Below are 26,942 nucleotides of genomic sequence, written 5' to 3'. Positions count from 1 at the left end.
TTTAACCATTTCAGCAATTCTTGATTCCTCTTCTTAGCTAGAGGAATGCACTAAAATGTCCTTAGGGGACCAATTGTGATATGGTTTCTTAATCATTAAGATGATCACATAACATGATACTACAATACTCTCCCATCTTTTCAGATTTTAGAAATTTTTATCTTTCTGACTAATTTGATTCTTCTCATTCGTTCTGCCATACATTGAAACTTTTCCAATGTTTCAGAATTATACTTAAACTTGTATGTATAACCATATTTACTAAACCTTAGTAAATCATGATGAATAGTGTTATCAATCTTTTGTGGTGGACTTGACCAGTGCACAAGAATGTGTACTCGATCCCTTAGTCCTTCACTTGACTCACATATAAATAGACAAAATTGCAAAAATGGTCCCTGTGGTATGCATTTTTTGGGGTTTTAGTCCAAACCCCGACTTTTTTGGATTAGTGGTCCTTCTGAGCTAGTTTCGTTGCGTTTTTGGTCCCTATTTGGTAAATTTAGACACTACCACAAATGAAAGAATCAAATTCGTATTTCCATTATTGCTAGAAATATACAAACATCAACTTTCCATAAGTGCCATTGCAAGGACATATAAAATAAAACAAAATTTTATTTATTTATCAAATGCGGAGAAACTTTCCTTACAATGCAACTTTAAATGGAAACTATGCTATTACATATTTACTAGCAATCTATCATAACTCTCTAAGTAGTAGCTCAAGAATTCGATCTTCGAACCATGCGATTAAAATCCATCTTCGTGATCACATTCAGCATACTGTTTCTTTAAGTTCCCTTCCCTTTGCTTGATCCTGCCATACATTAAAAACATATTAAGAATCTTCAAATAGGAACTTAAGAGAGTTAGATAGTGGACTTACCTGAGGCAGAGTCAAGCTTTTTGACTAGACCTTCTCTCCGATCTTACAGGTAGTTAAGGCAGCTTCGCAGCCGATGCCCCTTCCTTTGGCAATAGAAACATATGGACCCTTTGTAATGGTACACATGACTATCTTAGACTTATCCTTTCTCTTTACCATTTGGTCAACCGAGTTGACGATGGCCGATCCCATTCCATTAGGAAGAGAAAGCTTTTCTTGATATCCAATGTTACCAATTGTCAATGTCCATTGTAGTTTGGGAAGTTGATCTACTAATCAAATTTGCTTTACTAGAGCTCCAAATCATTTTTGATTCAGCAGCACCAAGCAAATAGATAAGATCATTAAGGGTCATGTCATAGTCTTTTACATAGTAGTCCCAAAGGACACTCACTATGAGACTTAGGAAGTGATTAGTCAACATTCAACTTCCTCAAGACTTTGACACCCAACTCTCCTGGCTTGTCAATATGTGACTTCATCTCCAAGATGTGAGCACACATAGACCTTGCTTGCCAATAGGGCTTGAGTGACCTTGATCTTTTGGGTTAGGGAGAATAATTGGAGGAGGTGGAGGGAGTAAATAATGCTTTTTGGGACATCATCTTCATTAGGAAAACTTGTTCCAATAGTTTTTGGGAGATCATAGATGTCTGGACCAGACATCTTTTGGGAGATATTCAAGATAGTTGATTTAAAGCCTTAATATAACACCCAATATGAAATATTAAGGCTAGGACCTAACACAATATTTTATAACTTGGAAGAGGGATGTCGTAATCCAAGCTATAGAATATTTGAAGGTAGGCGAATGACGATTCACCAATTTCCACCATGAAAAACGAAATTATTTATTAGGTTTTAATTGTATTTGAAACTCCTAGATCTTTTTAAATTCATAAAACTTTTCAATGGCATGTTTCAATCTCGATTGTGCCCTCTCAGGTTTTGTGACTAAGATGCCGAGGATCACAAAACAAGGTGTGAATAACCATGCAAATATACTTGGTACCTTTAATATTTACCCCTCAATCGATGTGCCGGTTAACCACACGTGTTCCATCGATACTATGATAAACATTAAGCCACCATTTGCCTAACTTGTTAAATCAAGCAAGTGTGCCGATTAACCACACACGCTCCACTAACCGACTTAAGCAAAGTGCAAAGTGTAATTTCATGGGTTAGCACCAAATTCACATGTTCCTAAAGTAACTAATATTGGGAATTTATAAAAGGTTTAGTTACTTTATATTTATCATTAATACTTTTAATGAAGGGATAATTCTAGTCCTTGTCCTACCCGTTCGACTAACGACCCTCCACCAGTCAAGGAAGCGGTGGGTGAGAGTGGACACCCATTAAACTGCCATTTTATAGGCAGTAACCTTATACCCCCCTTATAGACCAACTTCGTGAATGAGGCCTACTAATGGTAAGACTGACTTGCTCTTATACATATATATTATTAACTTATAATACTATAAAGTATAAGGGTTGAATTTTAACTTTTAAAATTCTAAGGGCTTAACTTGGAATTAAAGTATTCATGAGGGAAACTTTACAAATTTCAAAACTTGAGGGCAAGTTTTGAATTATTCAAAACTTTTCAATTCCATAACTTATGTGTTTAAAGTAGTTTTAATGAAAAAACTTTTCAAGTTCCATAACTTGAGGACAAGTTATGGAAGGCTTTAAAACATTTAAAAACGAGACTCTCCATTTTTCATAACTTATGGAAATCTTATGAGTTTTAATAATCATAAATGTGACTTTTCATATAACTTGAGGACAAGTTACAAAAACACATATTATGAGCAACTTTTAGATTAATTTGGATTGATAACATATTATCACGTAACTTTTCTATTAATCTAAATCAACTTATAAGAACAAGATAATTCAAATCAAACACTTTTCATGTAATTAACCTAATCATTAAACTAATACAAAACATGAATCTATTGACAATTATCTTTTGAATTGTATTAGAATGAACATTAACACATCAAAAATAGGTTTATAGGTTCAAAAACAGTTTAGGGTAATGTTCCTAGTCCAATTCCAACAAAAAAACTCGAAAATATGTTGTCTGGGGCTCCTACTCGTCGAGTGTATGAACCTACTCTGCGAGTAGGATGATTTTCTTCATGGACTCGGCGAGTCCAGTGCCCAGACAGCTAGAAAATCAATATTTTTCAGCTTTTTCAGCAATTTGCCCTAAGTATATTTGAAAACAAGCCTAGGCTGTGATACCACTGAAGGGTTTTGAGCATTCTAACACTCCTATGGTGTACATGCAACCCTAAATACCTTGGATCTATGTTTTCTCTATTATACATGCAAACTTGAACTTTCAAAGGTATTACCCTAACTAGCATACAATCATTGATACTTGGGTAATATAAACAAGTTAGAAGACATACCTTTTGATGAAGCTTGAAGTTCATGAACTTTAAGAGCTTAGCCCCAATAGTATGGAAGCCTCAAGTGGAATCACAAATCACCAGAACCAACTTAGAATAACTTGAGAATAAGGATACTTAGGTTCCACTTATGAAATCGACATTGCCCTCATTTCTATGCACCCACACCAATTTCTTGAACCAAGGACCTCTTTATATAGTGTGGAGGATTAGGGTTACATTCATGTAAACCCTAATACCCATGACCTTTCATTTCTATAGGATCCATGGGTTAAATACTCCATGGACTATCCATGAAAGCTTAGCCCAACCTAAATGAACTTGGTCCACCACACACACACACACACACACACACACACACATATATATATATATATAGATATATAAGAGTCCATATTTAATTAGCTCATTTTGATCACTAGATTAATTCTAAATTAATTATTGATCACTACTAATTAAATAATATGATTTCATATTAATATATTAGAACTTATAATATATTATTATAAATCACTAGTATCATTTTTTCTCATTTTGTCTATCCAATTGTTCCGGTGAAGTGCAACCCAAATGGACCATACCAAGTCGGGTCGAATACATACCAATAATAGTTATGGGCTTAGACATCTAATCCAACACATTAGACAAACTAGATCCAAAGCTTTAGGGTTTTCATGTACACCATAGGATTGATGTAGTGCTCATAATCCATTAAAGGTGACATGGTATCAACCGGTTGCAACGCATGGCTCCATAAGAATTCAACACGTGGTAGTCTTCTAGAAACCTTGATGTGGACCAACCAGCAAGCAACACGTGGCAGGAAGATGGAGGAGCCAACAACGTCGATATACGCGATGCACACATGCTTTTCCTGGTGCGCCTGCCTAAAATCCCTATAAATAGCTGCCGAATCTGCTCATTTCTCCTCAAAATTCCCTTCACATCTCTCTAAGCTTTCAATTAGATTTTCTCCCATCTTTTAGGAATATTTTAGTAGAGTCTTGGGAACTCTCGGAACCCGAATAGAAGGAGTATCCGAGTGGGGATTCTGTCTGCGTATTTTCCTGGTTTTCGCTTAAAAGCTCTGTAAGTTAAGCTACACTCTATGTATTTCAGTGTAACTTATATTTATACTCATAAGTTGCTATTTTGACCTTATAAATAAGATTTATCAGTAATTCCAAGTTATAATAATGATCAATCTACTTACAGGAGAGGTGAATAGAATGGTCACGTTGACTTCGTTGTTGAATTTCAAAAAGACCATATGTCAAAATGGTTCTGCCTCCCAACTGTCGTGCCTAGCATATCCTTACTTGATAGATCTTGTTGTAAACATTGAGATTAGTGAGGATCTTGACTATTATTAATCACCATGATCATTTGACTAAAACTCTATATTAATCATACCTAGGTCACGTCAAAAGAAAAACTAAGTGCTAAGGCGAAGTTATGCCCAAATTATGAGGCATCCACATTTATCATGTAAGTGCATAGTCTCTTTCATGAACATGATTTAATACATGTATTAATTAAAGTATTAAATACATGTTAGATGTTGTATGTAAATTATATTCTTATTATCTGGATTATATGCTCAACTATATATATATATATATATATATATATATATATATATATATATATATATATATACTATTCTATGTGTGAACCACGTATGGCTCTATTTTATGTTAGGATGAGTAGATAGATAATATTAAAAGTAGCATTGTTGAAAAGATAAATGATTAATAATACCTAATACTATGTATGGAATGTATACACTAAATATAGGCTAGTGTCGCCCAAGGATAGAGTTGTTATTAGAAATTGGTTACATGTATTATAAACTAGTCTGGGGATAAACTTAGACATATAGAAGACACCTAGCTAGTTCACTTAAGTTTGATATTAGGTAGTCTCATTAGGAGAATGTGTGTAAGCTACGAAAGGAGAGTAAAGTCATATTCCGTGACACTTTAAGGTGTTGATGGTATGATTACGTATCGGAGTACATTATAGTATTCCTTTTCGGATAACCAAAAATGATAGGTCCTAATAAGACAACTGTAATGGTATGTTTGCATATTCTTGGATAACCAGAAATGGTAGGTCCTGATCAGACAACTATAATGGTATGTCAGCATATTCTTCGATAACTAGAAATGGTAGGTCAGACAACTATAATTGTATGTTTGCATATTCTTTGTGACTTACACCGACAAAGGAAGCCCTTAGTTGTGTAGTCGATAAACTAGTAATGGTAGGTCTTGATCAGACAACTGTAATTATATGTTTGCATATTCTTTGTGGCTTACACCGGAAAAGGAAGCCCCTAGCTATGTAGTCAATCTTTTTAACGATTCATTTGGTGAGATTATTTCTTCATAATAATCTTAGAATAAGATCTATGAGGATCGGTAGGAATGGATATGTAGGAATGCAAGCCTATATGGATATTGTATGATAATGGTTGGTTTTGCAGGTTTGATAATTAAGGAATATTATCATATCAATATTGTGGGATTGAAATCTCTATGTATCTCACCAGGTTTTCCAACATGAATCACTCAAATTATATGCATCACAGGTATCAAGACATAAGCTATTGGAACTTGATTAAGATGTTGAGTGATTAAGAGTCGACCTATAATAGTATTCAGGACCGTCAGGTCTTTACACTGTAACTATTGTATATGTATTGTTTATGACATCTTTAGGATTTTAATATTTTGGAAACAAGAATTTGTTATCAAAATGATCTTTTGTACTAGGATTTTCTGTAAATATAAATAAATGATTTTAAAAGCGTAACACAAAATTTTAATTCGTTCTGAAAATTAGATGATGTCACATCATAAAAGACAACAACATGAATGCAAGGGATCCCAATAATGTCCCACTTCCTACAGCTATATATCCTCTTATTTATGTTCACAACATATTGATCAAGGTATTTCCCATTCACTTGGTACTTTCCAGCCCCATTGTAGATGCAATTATAATAAGTAGCTTCATCCTTAATTGTTGGCATCAAACTTTGTGCAGTTCATGTGATAATATCAATTGCCTTGTCAAGTACCTTCTAAAATATTCATATCTTCTTGATAAGATATTCCCTAATGAACTCCAAATAAGAAATTATAGATATATCACTTCCATCAATCAATTTGGAATTGAAACCCTCACATAAGTTGTTGAGCAAAATATTTGTATGTAGTCTTCCTGATTTGAGTATACCATAATAAAGCAAGTCAATGAATCAAAGTCAATAATTTCAACATGTAATATTATATAAGTTGATAAACTTAATTGATGAGGTATATATGAGAAATGGCTCGTAGCCCATAGCTTAGTGGTATCTTTTGCAACCAGTCATGAGCTTGATTGTTGAATATCTTCATGTCCGCCATAGCTTTTCTAAAGAAGGGAAATGTAGTGGCATTTTCACACCTCTATAAATACTTTTTTCAGTTGCTTTCACATCCACTACAACTTCATATTCTTAACGATGTGTCTAAGGAAAAACATGTGCTCAACAGTGGGGAAGACCCTAGAAATTGCTAGTATGAGACCATATTGAGACAATATTCATTAAATTCCAAGAGCACATTGTTTTAGCTTCTACAATTGCATAAGCAACATGAAAAATGTCATTGTTTGCATCCAGTACAACACCGCTAAAGCCGAAAAAAATCAACCTAACTTGTTAACCTAACCCAAAATTAGCAGATTGAGTTGAGATTTCAACCCATTTAAGTTGAATAAGTCAACCTGCTTAGCCCGTTTAGTTAAATAGGTTATGTTGAGTAAAAATTATCAATCCGTTTTCAACTTGCCAACCCATTAAACTTTAACTTATATTTAATTTAATAATTATTTCAATATTATTTGGTGTCGATCTAAGTATTAATTTATAAATTATAATATTATATTATTATTTATGTTTTTTAAAAAAATGCAATCCTAATTTTCATCTTTTTTCTTGGCACTGACAACACTAGTAATTCTACAAAATCATTTCAGAATTAAAAAAAAAATTAATGTTAGTTGAACAATTTGTATGTATTTTTGAATTGAGATTGTGCTTTTTTCATATAATGAATTTTTATTTAAGTTTGAAACTAATTTAAATGGTGTAATCTTGGTTAACTTATTTGTTTTTATTTTAAAGTGGTTAACCCCATTTATTTAATAGGAGGGTTGAGAAATACATAAACATGTCAACCTGATGACAACGCATTTATCTGAAATGTTGGGTTGGGTTGGATTGAGAATATCAACCCTTATAAATAAACAAGTTGAGTTGGGTTGAAATCTTCAACCTAATTAATAAATGGGTTGAACCTGAGCCCAACACAGATCGACTCACTGTCAGCTCTAAACAACGACAAAGATTTGACCTGGAAATGACCCCTTCACAAAGGCTCTATCTAGTCCTAACAAATCCCCTCTTCCTGCTGTAAAACATTGTTTAAAGGCCCTAATAGATCCTTTTAATTTTTCTTGTTTCCATATTATTTATAGTTGTGTCTTCATTGGTCCTTTACAACTCTAACATAGCCCCTTAACATATTATATTGCTTCTCACACTCACCATATATAATATGTTTATGCTATAAACTTTTCTCTAAACACCTTCATCCTTGAAATTTATAACTTGTATTTTTATTGGAGGTCCTCTTTGAAAGCAGCAACATGGATATTAGGATTAGTACATTCAAACACCAGTAAAGATAAAATGATGCTAATCCGATTAACTCAAAAACAAAACCAAGCGCAAGAATCACTACTCTGATGAACTCAAAAATAAAATGTAAACATAACTAAAAAAATATCAAAAAACGAACATTAAACATCATATTCAGTCTGATCAAAATCCAAAATCAAGATTAAACACAAATTGAAGGTTCGATCAAAGTTTTCAGAAAATAGAAATTTGAACATCATACAATTTACACTCTGGTTTCATAAATTGAAGGTTCAATCTTCAGAAAATACAAATTGAAGGTTCAAACATTTCAAGTATAGACAGAAATTGAAGGTTCAGAAAATAGATTCCAGAGTTCTAATTTTTCAGAAAATATATTGCAGAAAATCAGAGAAGATAACATCGATTTTCAGAGTTCTAATTTTTCAGAAAATATATTGCAGAAATTGAAGGCACTTTTTTTATCCATTCAGATCCGCTCAGAGCCAAAAAGCGCCATCTATGATTCGGTCGGAGGTAATGGGAAGCATATCCAACGCTCGAACCATTCAGATGCAGAGCCATTAAGAGGCTACCAATCAAACAACCCCTAATGTACAAAAAATGCTACTCCATTAATTACATCTATTATGGACGTCCTTTACATCAGATATATATCAGTTTTACAGTCTACATGTTGCCTAATTTTTTATGAGAATCAGAAGGTTAATGTATTAATATTGGAGAAAAAACATATTAAGAATTGTATACTTTTTGTTTATTCGTCAAAAACAAGCTTTCCATATATTGGAAATATATCCTTATTTGTTCAATCAAGTTAGGTTTGAATAAAAAAGGTCCGATTCCAATAAATAGCACTACAGTTTCACTTCATTTTTGGTAATTAAATTTATATCGGAAGTTGAATGGTTTTCAAAAGTTGGGCGGTTTTAGTAACAATTTCAAAACTCGAATGACCAAATTGGAAATAAAGTAAAAGTATACTGCTATTTATTGCAACTTTCCCAATAAAAAGGTATAATTGGATAAAAATAAATATTCTACATAAAAGGTGATCATATATATAAACAACTTTTAGAATTACCATCGAAATAGCCACATGAGTTATCTGGAAGACATCCAGACATGCTACAACGCTTCCATCTGACAAAAAAGTAAATAAAAATATGATGCAAATTGATATTAATTTTGGATATTATAAAAAGGTAAAGCTCACCCTTGTCTAAAACAGGAAGATGTAAGAATTTCCCATCATGCATTATATGTAGTGCCTCAAGAATCGTTGTGTCCACCGTTGCACATTTTGGATTTGGTGTCATAACCTTAAGGAAAGAACATTTATTTAAAATACAAAAACTTCCCATGTATTAAAAAAAAGAAATATTCCGAAAGAAACCCTAGGAGTTTGGATGTGCATTTTAGAAGTGACTATTTAATTAGAGCCAAGTACAAGAAACATCAATGTACTTTTATTTATTTGTGTATTACTTTCATTTCTTTCTATTTCAACATTCTAATTTCACTTTTTTCCTTAAAGCTACACAATTGAAGTCCTCAAAAAAAAAAAGTTGTAAAAATATAACCTTTTCAACAAATGTCAACTCAGGAGGAAGATTTTGTGCCACAACTCGCATGAGTAGATCCTTTGAACTGAAATCAACCAAAAACACTATTAATATCGTACAAACAAGCAATAAGAGTGTCATCAAGCCGAGTCAACTCGAAGCTAACTGATACCAACTAAAAAAAATGTTGGAAACCGATGCATTTTTAAACTAAAAGATAAAAAGCCTAAAATATAAATAACAAATCAAGGACATAGTCAAACAATAATCTTACGTTAATATGCCCTGAATAATGTTTCCATCCATAATGATAACAGAACTAACATGCAATTCCTTCATCCTTTTAGCAGCAACATAAACTGGATCTGATGTCATAACAATTGCGACCCTGGGACATAATGAAGCTACCAAATTAATTTAGTGACACATAAATGAAAATATATTCCAAAAAAAATAATTAAAAAAATACTTGGAATTTTCGGTAATGATGGTTAACAAAGAGGACTGGAACTTTTGGTCACTTAGCGTCTCCACAAAAGTAGAAGGTGCTGAAATAATGATTTTAAATCATTAGTCATAGACTCACTACGATTAATATATAATGACACAGCATTATGAAATGCAATTTAGGTAATCAATTTTAAAGTACCCAAAAAAGTAGTTTATTGAAATGTAATTAATATTTAATCACAATATTTTCATTGATAATTTAAATACTCACCGGTCAAATTATTTCCTGATTCGCGTTCCACAGTTTTTTCAATTCCAGATATAACATCATTGAGGCACTTTTTAATATCCAATGATCCAATAACTTCACCATTTTCAACAACTGGGAGATGCCTAAATTTTCCTGTTTTCGTAATAAATGAGAAAATATAAATATATGAAACCACATGAAAGTTGAAACTAAACTAACCTTGGATCATCTTCTGAAGGGTATCCATTGCCAAAGAATCAGAAGAGACAAAAATAGGATATTTTGTCATAATTTTTGATACTATAGTTTGGTGTGGGCTTAGTTTTTCTGCAACAACTCTAGTTGCTATATCCTAAAGACAACGATTGTCAAATAGTTAGAGAACATAAGAGAAAACCATGCAAGGAAAGTTCAAAAAAATGTAAGGAATACCAAAAGAGAAAATAAAGACTTGTTTTTCAAGAAATGACACAACATCCAGGTTTTGGCTTATCAATATCACAAATATTGCAATTTTTTAATTATGGTTATAGATTACGGGTAGATATTCCAATTTTCATACCTTTCCGGTGACTATTCCACAAAGCAAACTATTAGCATCTGTAAATATCGCGACATTAACACGACGAGCTGCCATTCTCCTACAAACATCTAACACAGGGGTTTCATCCGGCATTGTGAGGACCTTTGACAACCTAAACATTTTCACCATCCTCTCGCCACTAACCAATCAAAAACAAATATTCATTAAAATACCATACAAAAAACAAATAAAAATACCATATAACTCTCCTTCTAGCATGAATAATTACTTATATTCAATTCATGACATTTATGCTCATGGAGAAATTATTCATAAATAGTAGTCCTAAGAACAAGCTAATAAAACGGACAAATGCATTAGAGCACTTTGAGTACCTTCAACCCATCTCAATTAAACTATCATTTCGCTAGGTAACATATAAAAGATTGATTAATATGATTGAACTGATGAGGGAATAGGCGAAGGGGATTTCAATGCATAGTGGCTCCGGGGGAGATTGTTCCATTTTCCGATTGAGTTGATAACGGTTTTTTGATGGCAGTAAATGGATTGTTTCGTCTATACATCGAATTGTTCCCACGACGTGCTACGACCCTTGGCTGCTCATTTTTATTGCTATGATGCTTCCCCTCCGATTCTCACTGTGAACAGGGCTTTTATGAGGTATGAAATCGACAAGGGTTTTTCAAGATTCCATGGAGGACCTTATTCCATTACATGCTCTAGAGAAACAAGAAAAATTGATTCTCATGTATGGTGAATTCTAACAGGTTGAATCGATTCTTTTTCTTTTGCGTAATTTTTTTTTTCTTTTTATTTACATTCTCTGCTTCAATTCAATTTATGTGTAACAAAACACACCCTTAACGCCTAAAAAATATGATAAATCACAAGGTGTTTGGGATTGCTTTTTGAAATAACTTACCGACTTATTGTCTTTTTAAAAAGCCAATATGTTAAAAATGTGTTTGTGTAACCCTTGTTGTTTTCCAAGTATGAATTGTTTTGTGTTGAATTATCTAAGATTTAGATTTAGGGTTTCGAGATTTACGGTTTCGGACAGAGCGCGACACGACTTCTATATGTTGCGGCGCAAGCCACGTCAATAAGTAGTGACACGACCTGTAATGGTCGCGTCGCGAAGCCGCCAGGGGCCAATACCATAAGTTCTTGTTTGGGTTAAAAAAAACTATTTTTTCGGTAACAAATATATATTTATAACATAATTTTACATGTTACAAACAACTTAAAAACATGTTTTTTGTTGAATTTTTGTATGTAAAAATCATTTTATTGTTTATGATATTTATATAATTAATATATGTCAATTTATATAATTTATTAATGAGACCCCCACAGGGTTTCGGATCAGAACTACCAACCCCCACCCCCGATTTTTTTCAACAAATCCCCCCATACGGGACGGGGCCCCCACGGGACTTCTTGACATCCCTAAATGTATTTTCGCCCCTCTCATTTTTAAAATGTTATTTTGACCCTCTTAATAGAAAAAATACTCAATGTACAACTATGTCAATGCGTAAAGTATGATTTTAACCCCTCAATTTTATATAATACGATGCTTACAACCCCTTTATTTTGTAAAATATGTTCCAGTACTTTACCTTTTAAAATATAACTTTCACTTTCTCCACCTTCAACTTTATAAAATGTTATTTTCACCCCCTTCATCTTTCATCCCCAACTTTGTATAATCGGTCACTTGCAACCCCTCAATTTTGTAAATATCATCCCTTCACTTTTTAAAATATCCACCCCCTTCTTTATAAAATGTCACGTTCATCTCTTTATTTTCTAAACTTTCATGTTTATCCCCCGTTCTACATATAATATGATTTTCCTTTATATACTTTCCTAATACACAACAAAAACTCATAAAAACTCGTGTAAAGCACAAGCTCAATTACTAGTTATATATACGTAGCAACTTTCATCGAAAAATTCACATACCGTGTATTTGAATAGCCTACATGATTCGTAGGAGACCCCTGGCGCCTTTGGTTAGGAGAAGTTGTAGAACCTACATCATATAGGCTAGGTGGTGGAGGAATACTAGAGACCTGCGAAATGTAGAGGTACAATGTTAGTAGGATTTGTGGAAAGCATATTTCATCAACATGAACCATTTCACTTTCTTTTAATTATGATTCTTTTCGTAAATTAATATTCTTAGAAAATCTTTTCTATTAATAAATAATGTTAGTGTAAAGAATATTTGATCCATTAGTTATTTTACTATGACTTTATTATAAGCGATATTTTCGTTAAATAATATATAAAAAACTATTATACTTAGATAAAAATAAAAAATATATCATTAACATTTCCAGTCTCCATATGAAGATTATATAGCGTCACGATTGTATGATGAATGTGAAGGGATGAGCTGCCCCAACCATAGTGGCAATTTTATATAAAAAATAAGAAAAAACTATATAAATAAGGATCATAGATATTATACCATCCATATTACGAAAAAATAGACATGATATATGAGAATCTAAAAAACCACAAAGACATGTAATTTTGTCAAAATAAAATGCGCCACCCAATTATCACTCGTGCTACCACCAAAAAAGAAAATTACTCACTTTCTCTTTTTTTATTTGGGACAAACAATATATATATATATATATATATATATATATATATATATATATATATATATATATATATATAGAGAGAGAGAGAGAGAGAGAGGAAAGATCATTTGAAAACCTATACTTTCGCGAGAACCCGAGAACCAAACAAAGACCCAGGGACGGATGTAGAATTTTATAGTATGGGTGTCACGGGATGGTCATGGGTTGCACGATACTAGAAAAAATAAATTTTACTAAAATTTTACGGTGCGTCCGAAAAAGTCAGACGTTGCACGGGCAACGGTGTGCCCTATAGTAAATCCGCCATTGCAAGGACCGTTAGATCAAAATAACAAAGGGTCAAGATGATTTGTGGCATTTTTGTAAAAACTTGAAAATAAAACACATGGGGGTATCTTATTTCAATTTGTTAGAGGGCATTTTAGGGATAGAAAACTTATACTTGATCCTCTCAAACCCTTTCCTTATACTATTTCTCTATGTTCGTCATCAAATCTCTCTGCCTCTCACGTTCTTCATTGACGATAAAGACGACTGCCTCCTCCATCATCTGTTGTTGATCACCTCCTTCCTACCTTCACCGACCACCTCTACCTCTGTCGACCACCACACTCGATCTCACGTTCTTCAAAGAAAAAATTTCAATGAAGATGTTTTGATTTTGAATCATTTTATCCTCTATCAATTTGTTCCCCGGAGTACACCATAATCGCTGACTTCATCTCGGCCTCCTATGTGGATTGAAGACCTGAACGGAGAAGAAGATGCTTTGTCGATCAAGAATTCAAAGTGCAAACAATATGAAAAGTGCATCTGGTCTCGATCGCTATACTTACGCCTGAAGCACTTGACCTTAGCCTATCAGACTATCCCGAACTCTCGATATCAGTCTCAATTTTCATCCACTAGAAGTTGCTTAAACAGAGGTTTTTATTTTTTTGCATTTCTTCGGTTTTTTAGATTAGATGTCACTTTTGCTTTTCTGCATTACTAAAATTAAGCTGACAATCTATATGCTTGTTCATATTCTGATTTAGTCACCAGATTCAATACAGTATGTGATATTGAAATTACTTAGAGTTTAGAAGTTTTCTTATTAAGAAGAACATTTTCGTGAATATATGAAACTCTAGTGCTCTTTTCCTTCATGTGTTGCCTTATGAAAATTGTTGTTCTCTTTAAAATGGACCTTTTTGGTGAAAATATAGTCAATTTGTATTCAAAGTGTCAGGTTTTTTGAAGTGCACACAAGTTGCTCAATGAAAGTCCTGAACCAGATTTAGTTCCTTTGCTTTAAATTTAAGGTAGATTGGCTTAATACAAGTATACAACTTTGCATTCCTTTGTTCACTTCTAATAATCCATGATATTTTCTTAGGATTTTACCATCTCAATTTGTTTTTCAATTATAAAGTAAACAAATGAACAAAATTATGCTGTTATTTCTTGGGTTTACCCGTATCTTGAGTGGGAATGATAGTTTTCCATGTTTGATTAAATTTTAGAATTTATGATTTGTTTGTAGTTTTCAAATTTCATTATGTTTCAATCATGTATAGAACCCAAAGCCCAACTTTTATTAGTTAATGGAAAAATAGAAGATGAAGTTTATAGAAATATGGAAAAAAAAATTCTTACAATGAAGATAACAAAAGAACAACCTAAGGTAACAAATGACTTACATTTATTATTGATGCAATTACTTGTTTTGTTTGTTTGATTTAAATTTAATTAGAAGGTATGTATGTATTTTGTTCCAGGATGTGGCTTTTGTGATTGATGGATGACCTCTTGAAATTGCACTCAATTATTATCGGGAAACATTCACATAATTGGAAGTACTATCACATACAACTATATGATGTTGGATTACACCATCCCAGAAGGCACAAGTAAAACTAGCTACACATTATTTATTTTCTGATTGCAAATTACAGACCAAATATGTATGTCTAAAGTATCTTTACGTCTTTAACTATTAGTTATTTATGATTCAAAGCCAAAACGCAGGTAATTTTCAAGTTGACTAAAAAATTTCATTTCTTAAAAAATAAATAAATAAAGTTACTAAAAATCGTACCCTTTTTTATTGATTTTTAGTCAACCCTATCCGCCTTACATATAGACGTTTATTAAGTAATTTTAAAATAATCAAAAAATTAGTATTATAAAAACTAGCATGGACTTTAACATGGCTAATTAACATGGCTAATTAGTATGATGGTGTTGTACCTATACAAAAGTCCCCTCATCGTATAAGATGCTCTTAGGTAATTAACGGGTTGGTTAGCTGGTTCAAATTCAATAATTGATTTTTTGTAGATGTTACTATTCTTTTTCTAAAACGATGATGTTATAAGAGAAAACTCATTGCTAAAGAGAAAAAAAGCAGGAGGAAACAAAATCAAAAATTACATAGCCTTAAAAGGGCAACATAACCAATCAGGCCAATTATAAATACCAAAATTACCCATATTTTTAACCCAATTGAAAACCGTAAATATGATGGTATCCACCGTTTTGGAAGGGGAGTGATGAATCTTGTTAAAAAACATGTCATTTCTTACTTTCCACACGTTCCATAGAAGACCGTATACAATCGCCACTAAAATTGTACTCTTCTGAGGCAACAACCCCAATTTTCCGTGAAAACGATGACATCATTAATAGAGTTGAAAATTGGATGAGGGATATCACACCATTTAAAAACCCAGTAAAGGACCTCCCGAGTAAAGATGCAACCTGCCATGATGTGATCAGTGGAATCGAAGCCAGTGGAACAAAGATGGCAAGAGGTTGAGGAGGGAGAGACACCACAATGATTGAGAGCGGTAGCGGCAGGTATGCAATCAAGACTCGCTCCAAATAAAACACGATACCTTAAGGGGAACAAGATTAGTCCAAATAGTTGCATTTGGAATTCCACACATGAGTTTGGAGTCAATAACGCATGCGGGGTTGCTCACAAAAAAATCACCTTTGGCATCATGTTTGGATTTCCAAATATCATTTGCATCAGTGAGGTTGACAACGAAAATAAGATTTTTTAGTTGATCAAGCTCCAACGATTCAGGCGGCCTGCGAGGAATTCTCTTTATATCGTTCAACACCGATGTAGGAGCTTTGAAGAGAGAGAAATAGAATAACGAAATGCTGCGCAACACCGATTTGACGAGAGTTAGATGCCCTCCGAATTAAAGAGTCTTTGATTTCCAAGTTGAGAGTATGTTTTGAACCCGGTCAACAATAGGTTTCTAATTTCGCTTCAAAGCCATGTTCAATCTGATAGGAACTCATAAGTAGGTGAAAGGAAAGGGTGTCGCTTCACATCCCAGGATATCAACAGAACTGCCTACTTTAATATCTGAAGACGTGTGACTTATGGAAATTCACCTTTAAACCTAAAACAATGTTAAAACAACGAAGAATCTGATATAGGTTGATGAAGTTAGAGCTTGGCCAATGACCAACAAAGATGGCGTCATCTGCATAAAAGAGATGTGAGATGGATGGGTCGTTGTTCGGAGTTTAGATGCCACGGAAAAGAGAATGTTGACAGGATGATTTCATCAACCCATTTGAAACATAATAGAATCAAGGAAGTGCCAGTTATTAGAATCAAACGCCTTGTCAAAGTCAACTTTGAATAAGAATGCCTTCCATTTTTCCTTTTTAGCGCAAGACTAAATCTTGTTGATTATAAGAGGATCATCAAGTATGTTGTGTACCTCGATGAAACTGGTTTGGATGCCATCAATCACCGTGCCTGTAAGCCGTTTGATGCGATTAGCAAGTGCTTTAGCGATAATCTTGTATAAGCTCCCTATAAGGTTGATCGGTCGATAGTCATTAAGGGGGAACGAGTCTTTGGTTTTGGGTATTAAGGTAATAAATGACGAGCTAACACCCCTAGCAAAACGCCCACTAGCTTCAAAGTATCTAACGAACCTCATGATGTCGTCTTGCATCAGACATAAATATCTCCTAAAAACTGGAAGGTGAATCCATCTGGCCCTGGGCTTTATCACCCCCATAGTCCCATATAATAGCCTTAATTTCTTCAAGATTGAAATCAAGTTCTAAGGAGGCATTGTCTTCCAGAGAGAGTCGTTTGAAATTCTAGTTGAGCAGAAAGGGCATGACAGTCTGAGTTTCTCTAAATTTTTCACCAAAAAAAAACGTAATGCTTCCACATTTAGAGAATCTTTATCAGATACCCAATTCCCGTTTACCAGGAGGCCTTGAATGGTATTTTTCTGCCTTTAATTTTTAGGAAATTATGGTAAAATTTGGTGTTTTTGTCTCCGTCAGTAAGCTATTTGATCTTGGCTCGTTGCTGTAAGTCAAGCCTAGATAGGTGTTCAAGTTCAAGTATTTTTGTTTTCCTTCCCTAAACATTCCACCTTAGGTTTGATATCAAAGAGATCTTTGTGAACTTTCTCAAATTCGAGCCTTCTCCATTCAATGATTGCATTTTTAATTGCCTTTAGTTTGAGGTATATGTATTTATCCTGGGTCTTGTGACTGTGGAAGCTATTCCATGTAGAAAAGATATCGTGATCGATGTCGTCACAAGCATCTCTCCATCTCTCTCTCTCTCTCTCTCTATATATATATATATATATATATATATATATTAATAAATAAATATGTTTATTCTTCTATTGATAAGTATCATACTATTATAATTCCTCATTAACATAATATGTCACCTATAATGTTACTTGTCAACCTATTAATTATCAATTTCAAATTTTAAAATTTAAATATCCCGCTTTAATTATATTAAATTAATAACATTAGATTAAAAAATAAAATAAAATTAATACAAATTATAAGATGATATAACTTTACGTATTTATTCAAATCAACGATTATAATTTTATATAACTAAAAAAGTATTCCTAAGTAATAATTTATTTAAAATAATTGATTAATAATTTTAATTTTTTAATATGAAAGTTTAATTAATTTTATAAATATGATTCTCACGGGTAATAAACTAATACATTATATATATATATATATATATATATATATATATATATATATATATATATATATATATATATATATATATATATATATATATATATATATATCATAAGAAATTAAATAGGTATCAAAAGGTGATCATATGTAAACAACTTTTAGAATTACCGTCGAAATAGCCACATGAGTTATTTGGAGGACATCTAGACATGCTACAACGCTTCCATCTGACCAAAAAAGTAAATAAAAATCAAGTGAAATTGATAATAATTTTGGATATTATAAAAAGGTAAAGCCTACCTTTGTCTATAACAGGAAGATGTAAGAATTTCCCATCATGCATTATATGTAGTGCCTCAAGAATCGTTGTGTCCACCGTTGCACATTTTGGATTTGGTGTCATAACCTTAAAGAAACAACATTTTTTTTCATAAAAATACAAAAATTTCCCATGTTTAAAAAAAATATTCCAAAAGAAACCATAGGAGTTTGGATGTGCATTTTAAAAGTGACTATTTAATTAGAGCCAACTACAAGAACCATCAATGCACTTTCATTTATTTGTGTCCTGTAGCACCTAACTTTCATTTCTTTCTATTTCAACATTTTAATTTCACTTTTTTTCCTTACAAGGCATTAACATATAGCTACACAATTGAAGTCCTCAAAAAAATTAACAAGTTGTAAAAATATAACCTTTTCAACAAATGTCAACTCAGGAGGAAGATTTTGTGCCACAACTCGCATGAGTAGATCCTTGGAACTAAAAACAACCAAAAACACTATTAATATAGTACAAGAAGCAATAAAAGTGTCATCGAGCAGAGTCAAGTCGAAACTAACCCATACCAACTAAAAAAAATATTGGAAACCGATGCATTTTTAAACTAAAAACTAAAAAGCCTAAAATATAAATAACGAATCAAGGTCATAGCCAAACAATAATCTTACGTTAATATGCCCTGAATAATGTTTCCAGCCATAATTATAACAGAACTAACTTGCAATTCCTTCATCCTTTTAGCAGCAACATAAACTGGATCTGATGCCATAACAATTGCGACCCTTGGACATAATGAAGCTACCAAATTAATTAAGTGACTCGTAAATGGAAATATATTCCAAAAAAAAAAAGTAATTAAAAAAATACTTGGAATTTTCGGTAACGATGGTTGACAAAGAGGACCGGAACTTTTGGTCACTTAGCGTCTCCACAAAAGTAGAAGGTGCTGAAAAAATGATTTTAAATCATCAGTCATAGACCCACAACGATTAATATATAATGACACTACATTATGAAATGCAATTTAGGTAATCAATTTTAAAGTACCCAAAAAAGTAGTTTTTTGAAATGTCATTAATATTTAACCACAATATTATGAATGATAATATAAATACTCACCAGTCAAATTATTTTCCGATTCGCGTTCCACAGTTTTTTCAATTCCATATATAACATCATAGAGGCAGTTTTCAATATCCAATGATGCAATAACTTCACCATTTTCAACAACTGGGAGATGCCTAAATTTTCCTGTTTTCGTAATAAATGAGAAAATATAAATATATAAAACCACATGAAAGTTGAAACTAAACTAACCTCGGATCATCTTCTGAAGGGTATCCATTGCCAAAGAATCACAAGAGACAAAAATAGGATTTTTTGTCATAACTTTTGATATTGTTGTTTGGTGTGGGCTTAGTTTTTCTGCAACAACTTTAGTTGCTATATCCTAAAGACAAAGATAGTCAATTAGTCAGAAAACAGAAAAGAAAACCATGCAAGGAAAGTTCAAAAAAAAATGTAAGGAATACCAAAATAGAAAATAAAGACTTGTTTTTGAAGAAATGACACACAACCTTGTTTTGGCTTGTCAATATCACAAATATTGCAATTTTTTAATTATGATTATAGATTACGGGTAGATATTCTAATTTTCATACCTTGCCGGTGACTATTCCACAAAGCAAACTATTAGTATCTGTAAATATCGCCACATTAACACGACGAGCTGCCATTCTCTTACAAACATCTAACACAGAGGTTTCATCCGACATAGTGAGGACCTTTGACAACCTAAGCTTCTTCACGATCCTCTCGTCACTAACCAATCAAAAACAAATATTCATTAAAATACCATACAAAAAACAAATAAAAACACCATATAACTCTCCTTCTAGTAGGAACAATTACTTATATTCAATTCATGACATTTATGCTCATGGAGAAATAATTCATACATAGTATTCCTAAGAACAAGCTAATAAAACGGATAAATGCATTAGAGCACTTTGAGTACCTTCAACCCATCTCAATTAAACTGTCATTTCGCTAGGTAACATATAAACGATTGATTAATATGATTGAACTGACGTGGGAATTGGCGAAGGGGATCTCAATGGATAACCATCAGTGGCTCCGGTGGAGATAGTTCCATTTTCAGATTGAGTTGACAACAATATTTTGATGGTAGTAAACGGATTTTTTCGTATATATATTGAATTGTTCCCTCGACGAGTTGTAGCCCTTGGCTGCACATTTTTTGCTATGATGCTTCCCCTCCGATTCTCACTTTGAAAAAGGATTTTATGAGGCATGAAATCGACAAGGGTTTTCCAAGATTCCATGGAGGAACTCATTCCATTACATACTTTTGCGAAACAAGAAAATTGATTCACATATATGGTGAATTCTCTGTTGTACCAAACAATTTGAATGGATTCTTTTTCTTTTGCTTAATTATTTTCTTTTCATTTACATTCTCTGCTTCAATTCAATTTTTCTATACCAAACAAACCCTTAACGTCTGAAAATGATGATAAGTCATGTTAAAAGGTGTTTGGGATTGCTTATTGAAATAACTTACCGACTTATTGGTTTTTTTAAAAATCCAGTAAGTTAAAAAGGTATTTGTGTAACATATGTTTTCCAGGTATGAATTGTTTTGTGTTGAATTATCTAAGATTAAGATTTGGGGTTTTAGACGGAATGCGACGTAACTTCTATATGTCATGACATGAGTCATGTCAATAAGTAGCGACATGACCATGTAGTGGTCGCGACGCGAAGCTACCAGGGGCAAAACCTTAGGTCTCGGGCCTTAAGCCTATATAATGGTGCTAACTTTTAGGGTTTCATCTTATTCACCAACCTCCACCCTCCACCTCTGAAACGTCCATTGTGAAACCTTGGCCTTCCTTGCAAGTGTTCTTTACTATTTGTAACATTGGAAGTGTGTTTTTAAGGAGATCAAGGTCTTTGGTGCAAGAGAATCCTTGCAAGTGTAGATTCAAAGTCCTTATCCTCTTTTGGAGTCATTGTGAGTATAAATATCCTTGCTTTATGTGTTTTTATGCTTAGATCTAGGTCTTAAGGGGATTTTGGACCCCTTTATCAATATAGACATATTGTTCTTAGGGTAGCAACCCCAGAACCTTCGAACATATTGGAATGATCTTCTAGCCATCTTCGAGTAAGAAAAGGTGTGTATATGCATGGGTGAGCTTATCTTGATTCAGGGTTTGAAGTTGTGAGTGATTAAGCCTAGGATCTGGACAAAGTTTGAAACTTTATTCATTATAAACCTTAGAAGAATCATATATAATGATTTGGTCTTTGGTCTTAAAAGGTTAAGCCAAGGTTTGACCTCTAGTTTTATCTAGGTGCTTTGAGAGAGTGATTTAAGCATATTCAAGCATGTATCATTGATTCTTCAGCTTTATGTTTAGGTTAGTTATCTCACTATACTATGTGTTATAATGTATATATATATATATATATATATATATATATATATATATATATATATATATATTAGTTATCTCACTATACTATGTGTTATAATATGTGTATATATATATATATATATATATATATATATATATATATATCTTTACTATCTTATAAAACAAATCCCACTATTTCTAAAAATAGATTGAATAAAATAATAATATTTTTTTAAGACATCCAAATCATTAAGCTAATTGTACAACTAATCACTAATAAAATAATATTAAAATTTAAACAAACTCCTATAAATCTTCTCTTCCAAGGTTTTGACCAGATCTTTTTTCATCCAAATAAATAGTCAAGACTCTATAATTTGGCCATTTCATGAATTTTTTTTAGTTTTAATATGACATGTTTCCTAAAACAAACTAATGATTGAATTGAAAATAATCATTCTCTATCGAAAAGAAATTAATTGTCGAAACAAACTATTTGTCGTCCGCCTCTTTGCGCGGGTAAATGGCTAGTATATATATAGGCAGATCCCTTTCAGGTGCCAGGGGGGCCATAGCCCCCCTGCTTTTTACTCCAATTCATGTTTATATATTAAATAATTTAAAAGTATTCAATGTAAGAAACCCACTGTTGCGGAAACTTAAATGGAATAAGAAAAACCAAGAAATAAAAATAGAAACTAGAATTTGTGAGGATACCTAAAATTCTGAAATTGAAGGAAAACTGATCCACCAAAATTTAAACTTCTAAACTTTTATCTATTTAATGACACAAAAAAGAAAGAAAATCAAACTAAAATGTCTCAAACATAAAACCGAAACCTTCTGCCCTAAAAAATCAGTTGGCGGCACCTCTTTTCTCCGGTTTGAGCATCTTCCTGAGTAGTTGTCAGCCACCAACTCACCTATGCAACCTTGCTTACTTGTAAGTCCATACAACACTTCTTCTTATCCCTCATTCCCTCTTGTTTTGTATCTTCTTCCTTTTCTTATTAGAGCGTTTTACCGTTTCTTTTTTGCTTTGAAGTTTGATCTTTCATGATATGGACATATGGTGTAATAAAGAAGGGTGTGGTACTATGTGATCTCTTGGGATCTATAATCCTTTTCTATCAAAGATTTATGTCGCACACAATCACTACATAGGACAAACTACACTATTATAGGATATTAGCTTAATAGTTTTTGACTCTTTTCCTAGATGTCTATAGTGATAAATGATTTTATATTTGTTATTGAATTGTTTATTTTATTTTTCCTAGACCATCTGTATGCTTTAATCACCGAGATAAAAAGATGTTTCATGTTCTTTTTATTTTTATTTTTTTTATTTATACTTGCTTTATTGATTAGTTGTCAAATAAGGTTTTAAGAAGATAAAAATAATCGTTGTTGCTAAAAATAAATTTTTGAATAAATAAAACAATAAGGGGTTTTTTCAACAACAAAAGGCTCAAAACAAAATGTAAACCAACTTGTTCATTGTTAGTTAATTCATATTACATAAACCTAGTTTGAAATTGTTAGTAAACTTATTCATAAACAAAAAATAATATATGGTTTTTGAGATATATGTAATATTTATCAACTATATAAGTTTCTTGAAGTTTTGATTTCGGCCCCCTAACATTAACGTTTATGTTCCGCCCATATATATATATATATATATATATATATATATATATATATATATATATATATATATATATATATATATATATATATATATATATATCCATTGTATGTTAGGATAGATGAATTTTAGTGTGTTGATTAAGTGGGCCAATATAGTCTTATTCATGTTGATTGTTTGATTGTATGATATGTCAACATATTATGTCTGAAGAGTTAATGGTGGATCGACACTAGATTTAAAAGCCTAAATTACTTGTTTCTATGGTTGGACCTACACTAGAACCGTTAACCGCTGTGTTTGTTAAATATGCACTAAAACAGTTAGTCGTCGTTAAGACTAGACATGCACTAAAGTCATTATTCACTGTGTGATCCGGTGGATCGGCACTAGAGCCGAAACCTTTGTTTGTATGTATTGTATGTGTGTTATGATATGTGATATTTTTTGGAACTCACTAAAATTTGTACTTATAGTTGTTGATTTAATATTTTTCGGGTAGTTTCTTTGCTTAGGGGAATGCTCCAACTTAACTGTATGGAATATGTATCGCTACTAATTTACTATAGACTTCCAATGCTATGATGTTTTGATACATTTTTATATTATGGCTTGATGATGTTTTGGAACCATTACAACCTTAATTTACTTATATTATATATATGTAGCAATTTTCATCGAAAAAATTCACATACCCATTTGAATAACCTACATGATTCGTAGGGGACCTCTGACGGCTTTGGTTAGGAGAAGTTATAGAACCTACATCAGATAGGCTAGGTGGTGGAGGAACACTCGAGCCCTGTGAATTGTAGAGGTACAATGTTAACAAGATTTGTAGAAAGCCTATTTCATCAACATGAACCATTTAACTTTCTTTTAATTATGAATCTTTTTGTATATTAACATTCTTAGAAAATCTTATGTTTAGTGTAAAGAATATTTTGATCCATTAGTTATTTTACTATGACTTTATTATAAGCGATATTAGTGTAAAGAATATTTTGATCCATTAGTTATCTTTCCACATGAAAGTTGTATAGCCTCATAAACTATTGTATGTTGAATGTGAAAGGAGGAGGTGCCCCAACCATAGTAAACAAGATAACTGTATAAATAAGAATCAAAGTCACCTGGAAATTTGAGTTTTGTTTCAAATTAAAGAGACACATAAAAAAACACTTATCTCACAAGGGATAATCAATATCAAGTTTCGAGAATAAATGATTATATATCTCACTAACATAAAAAGAACTTAACATAAACTGAAATAGATCGACATTCGAAGAACGCCAATAAAAGGGCAATTATTATTTCAAATCATCTTCAAACTCAAAGAGTTGCTCAGAAAAAAAAAAGTTAAGTACCATGAATTTTGGTTTTAGATTCGCTACTATCTTAAATCATGGTCAGTCGATAGTAAACAACTAAACATGTCAATTTTTTTTTGTCATCGTTCTTAATGGAGACAAGTAAGAAATTAAGGCGTATAGTTTGAGCAAATCTCAAATATGATTACTATTTGATGACACTATTCTTTGGTTTGTTTAGTAGTATACATGTGACTATTGGATATATAATATAAACAAATGTGATACACTAAAAGATCAAATTACCCATCATTTGGATGTCAAGGTTGCTGGTTTGTTAAGATATTATACTATCTTCGATCTTTAACATTATATTTCACACCAAACATAAAAAAATATTATAAAATATAATATAAAAACTAGATCATATACAATTCATTATATTATATTTAACAAGAAAAATAATATTTTAGATATATTTCTTTTTTATCTATTTTGATAATATATTAAAGAAATTACATAACCCATGTAGTTTGGTAAAATTCTAACTTGGAAAAGTTGATACAAACTATTTGGTTTTTCCATTAATCAATTAGCTATGACGAATTTAGAATCAATTAATTTCATTTCTCATATAATAATATAACAATATATCTTGTTTTCTTGAAATTTAGCGAAAAAAAATAGATTAAGAGCACTAAAATGAATATTGCATAGAAAAAAAAAAAAAAAAAAAAAAAAAAAAAAACTTACTTGATATATGAGTGCACTTTCAAGTTTTGTCACCATCTTGTCCATTAATGGCCTTTTTTCAATGTCTCCCTTTAAACATTGATAAGCCATTTCTGAAAACACGTGTAGAGAACTAGGATGTATTTCATCCTTTATTTCACCAAAAATAATTTCATTTAGGGTATTTGCTTTGTAATGCTTGCGTACCAAATTGCTAAACGACTCACTCTTATCGTTTTGGCCTAAACACAACCTCCCACACAAAACTTCAAACAACACCACACCAAAAGAGTACACGTCTGATTCCTTTGTTAGTATCCCAGTCCCAAGATATTGGGGATCACAATACCCAATTGTGCCCGCAATATTATTGGAGATAACAAACGTGTATGGTTGGTTAGCTGGACCAAATTTTGATAGACCAAGATCCGCAATCCTTGCATTCCAGTTTTCATCTAACAAGATATTAGAACTTTTAATATCCCGATGCAAAACTCTTTGTTGGGTTCCAGCAGGATTATGAAGGTATGCAAGTCCGCGAGCCACCTGAATGCATATTTTGAGGCGTGGAACCCACGTTAGATCCTTGTTGCCGAGATGCAAGTCAAGACTCTTATTGGATGCAAACTCGTACACAAGGATCTTCTCATCATTTTCATCACAATACCCTAATAGGGAGACAATATTTGGGTGCTTGTAAATGGAAAGCATGATTACCTCCTTCCAAAACTCGGAGTCTCCTTGCCCCATATTACGATCTAAGCGTTTTATAGCAACTATGGTCTGCCCCTTTGATAGGAGGAGTTCTCCCTTGTAAACTTTACCAAATCCCCCTTCCCCTATGAGATGGTCGACAGAAAAATTGTTGGTTGCTGATTCTATTGCTTCTATTTGTATTTCAAGGTGTTTAAACTTTTCTAGGATGGACATTGTTCTGATGTTTAGTCAAAACGAGGAAACAAGAATAAGAGTTCTAAAGAACTAAAGTTGAAGTGCGTGAAAGGTATAATAATATTGCATATACATAGTTGCTTGATAATATATAGAACTTCAGGTCTTTTAGTCAACC

General features: G+C 32.4%; 1 protein-coding gene across 3 annotated transcripts; it reads right to left on the bottom strand.

The window, feature by feature from the left end:
- Positions 1–8,435: 8,435 nt before the first annotated feature.
- LOC145031427 (CBS domain-containing protein CBSCBSPB3-like) lies at positions 8,436–26,864 on the bottom strand. 3 transcript variants are annotated; one of them, XM_078979971.1, is made up of 20 exons: positions 25,895–26,864; positions 24,527–24,633; positions 20,399–20,558; positions 20,055–20,187; positions 19,857–19,988; positions 19,605–19,683; positions 19,406–19,519; positions 19,151–19,217; positions 18,755–18,860; positions 18,623–18,681; positions 12,810–12,919; positions 10,857–11,016; positions 10,514–10,646; positions 10,316–10,447; positions 10,064–10,142; positions 9,869–9,982; positions 9,613–9,679; positions 9,246–9,351; positions 9,114–9,172; positions 8,436–8,618 (listed from the first exon to the last, which is right to left on the bottom strand). In XM_078979971.1, the coding sequence occupies exons 1-20, from the start codon at positions 26,801–26,803 to the stop codon at positions 8,601–8,603; spliced, it is 2,844 nt and encodes a 947-aa protein (XP_078836097.1). In that variant the 5' UTR covers positions 26,804–26,864; the 3' UTR covers positions 8,436–8,600. The 3 variants fall into 3 exon arrangements, with proteins under 3 accessions (XP_078836097.1, XP_078836100.1, XP_078836101.1); XM_078979974.1 differs by lacking the exon at positions 24,527–24,633 and having other exon boundaries at positions 25,895–26,011; XM_078979975.1 differs by lacking the exon at positions 25,895–26,864 and having other exon boundaries at positions 24,544–24,562.
- Positions 26,865–26,942: the final 78 nt, after the last annotated feature.

This window comes from Lactuca saligna, chromosome 2, assembly GCF_052625555.1.
Source record: "Lactuca saligna cultivar CGN05327 chromosome 2, ASM5262555v1, whole genome shotgun sequence".
In the NCBI taxonomy this organism is placed as follows: domain Eukaryota; kingdom Viridiplantae; phylum Streptophyta; class Magnoliopsida; order Asterales; family Asteraceae; genus Lactuca; species Lactuca saligna.
The sequence above is the reverse complement of the archived record's forward strand: the minus strand, read 5'-3'. Positions and strand labels throughout refer to the sequence as shown.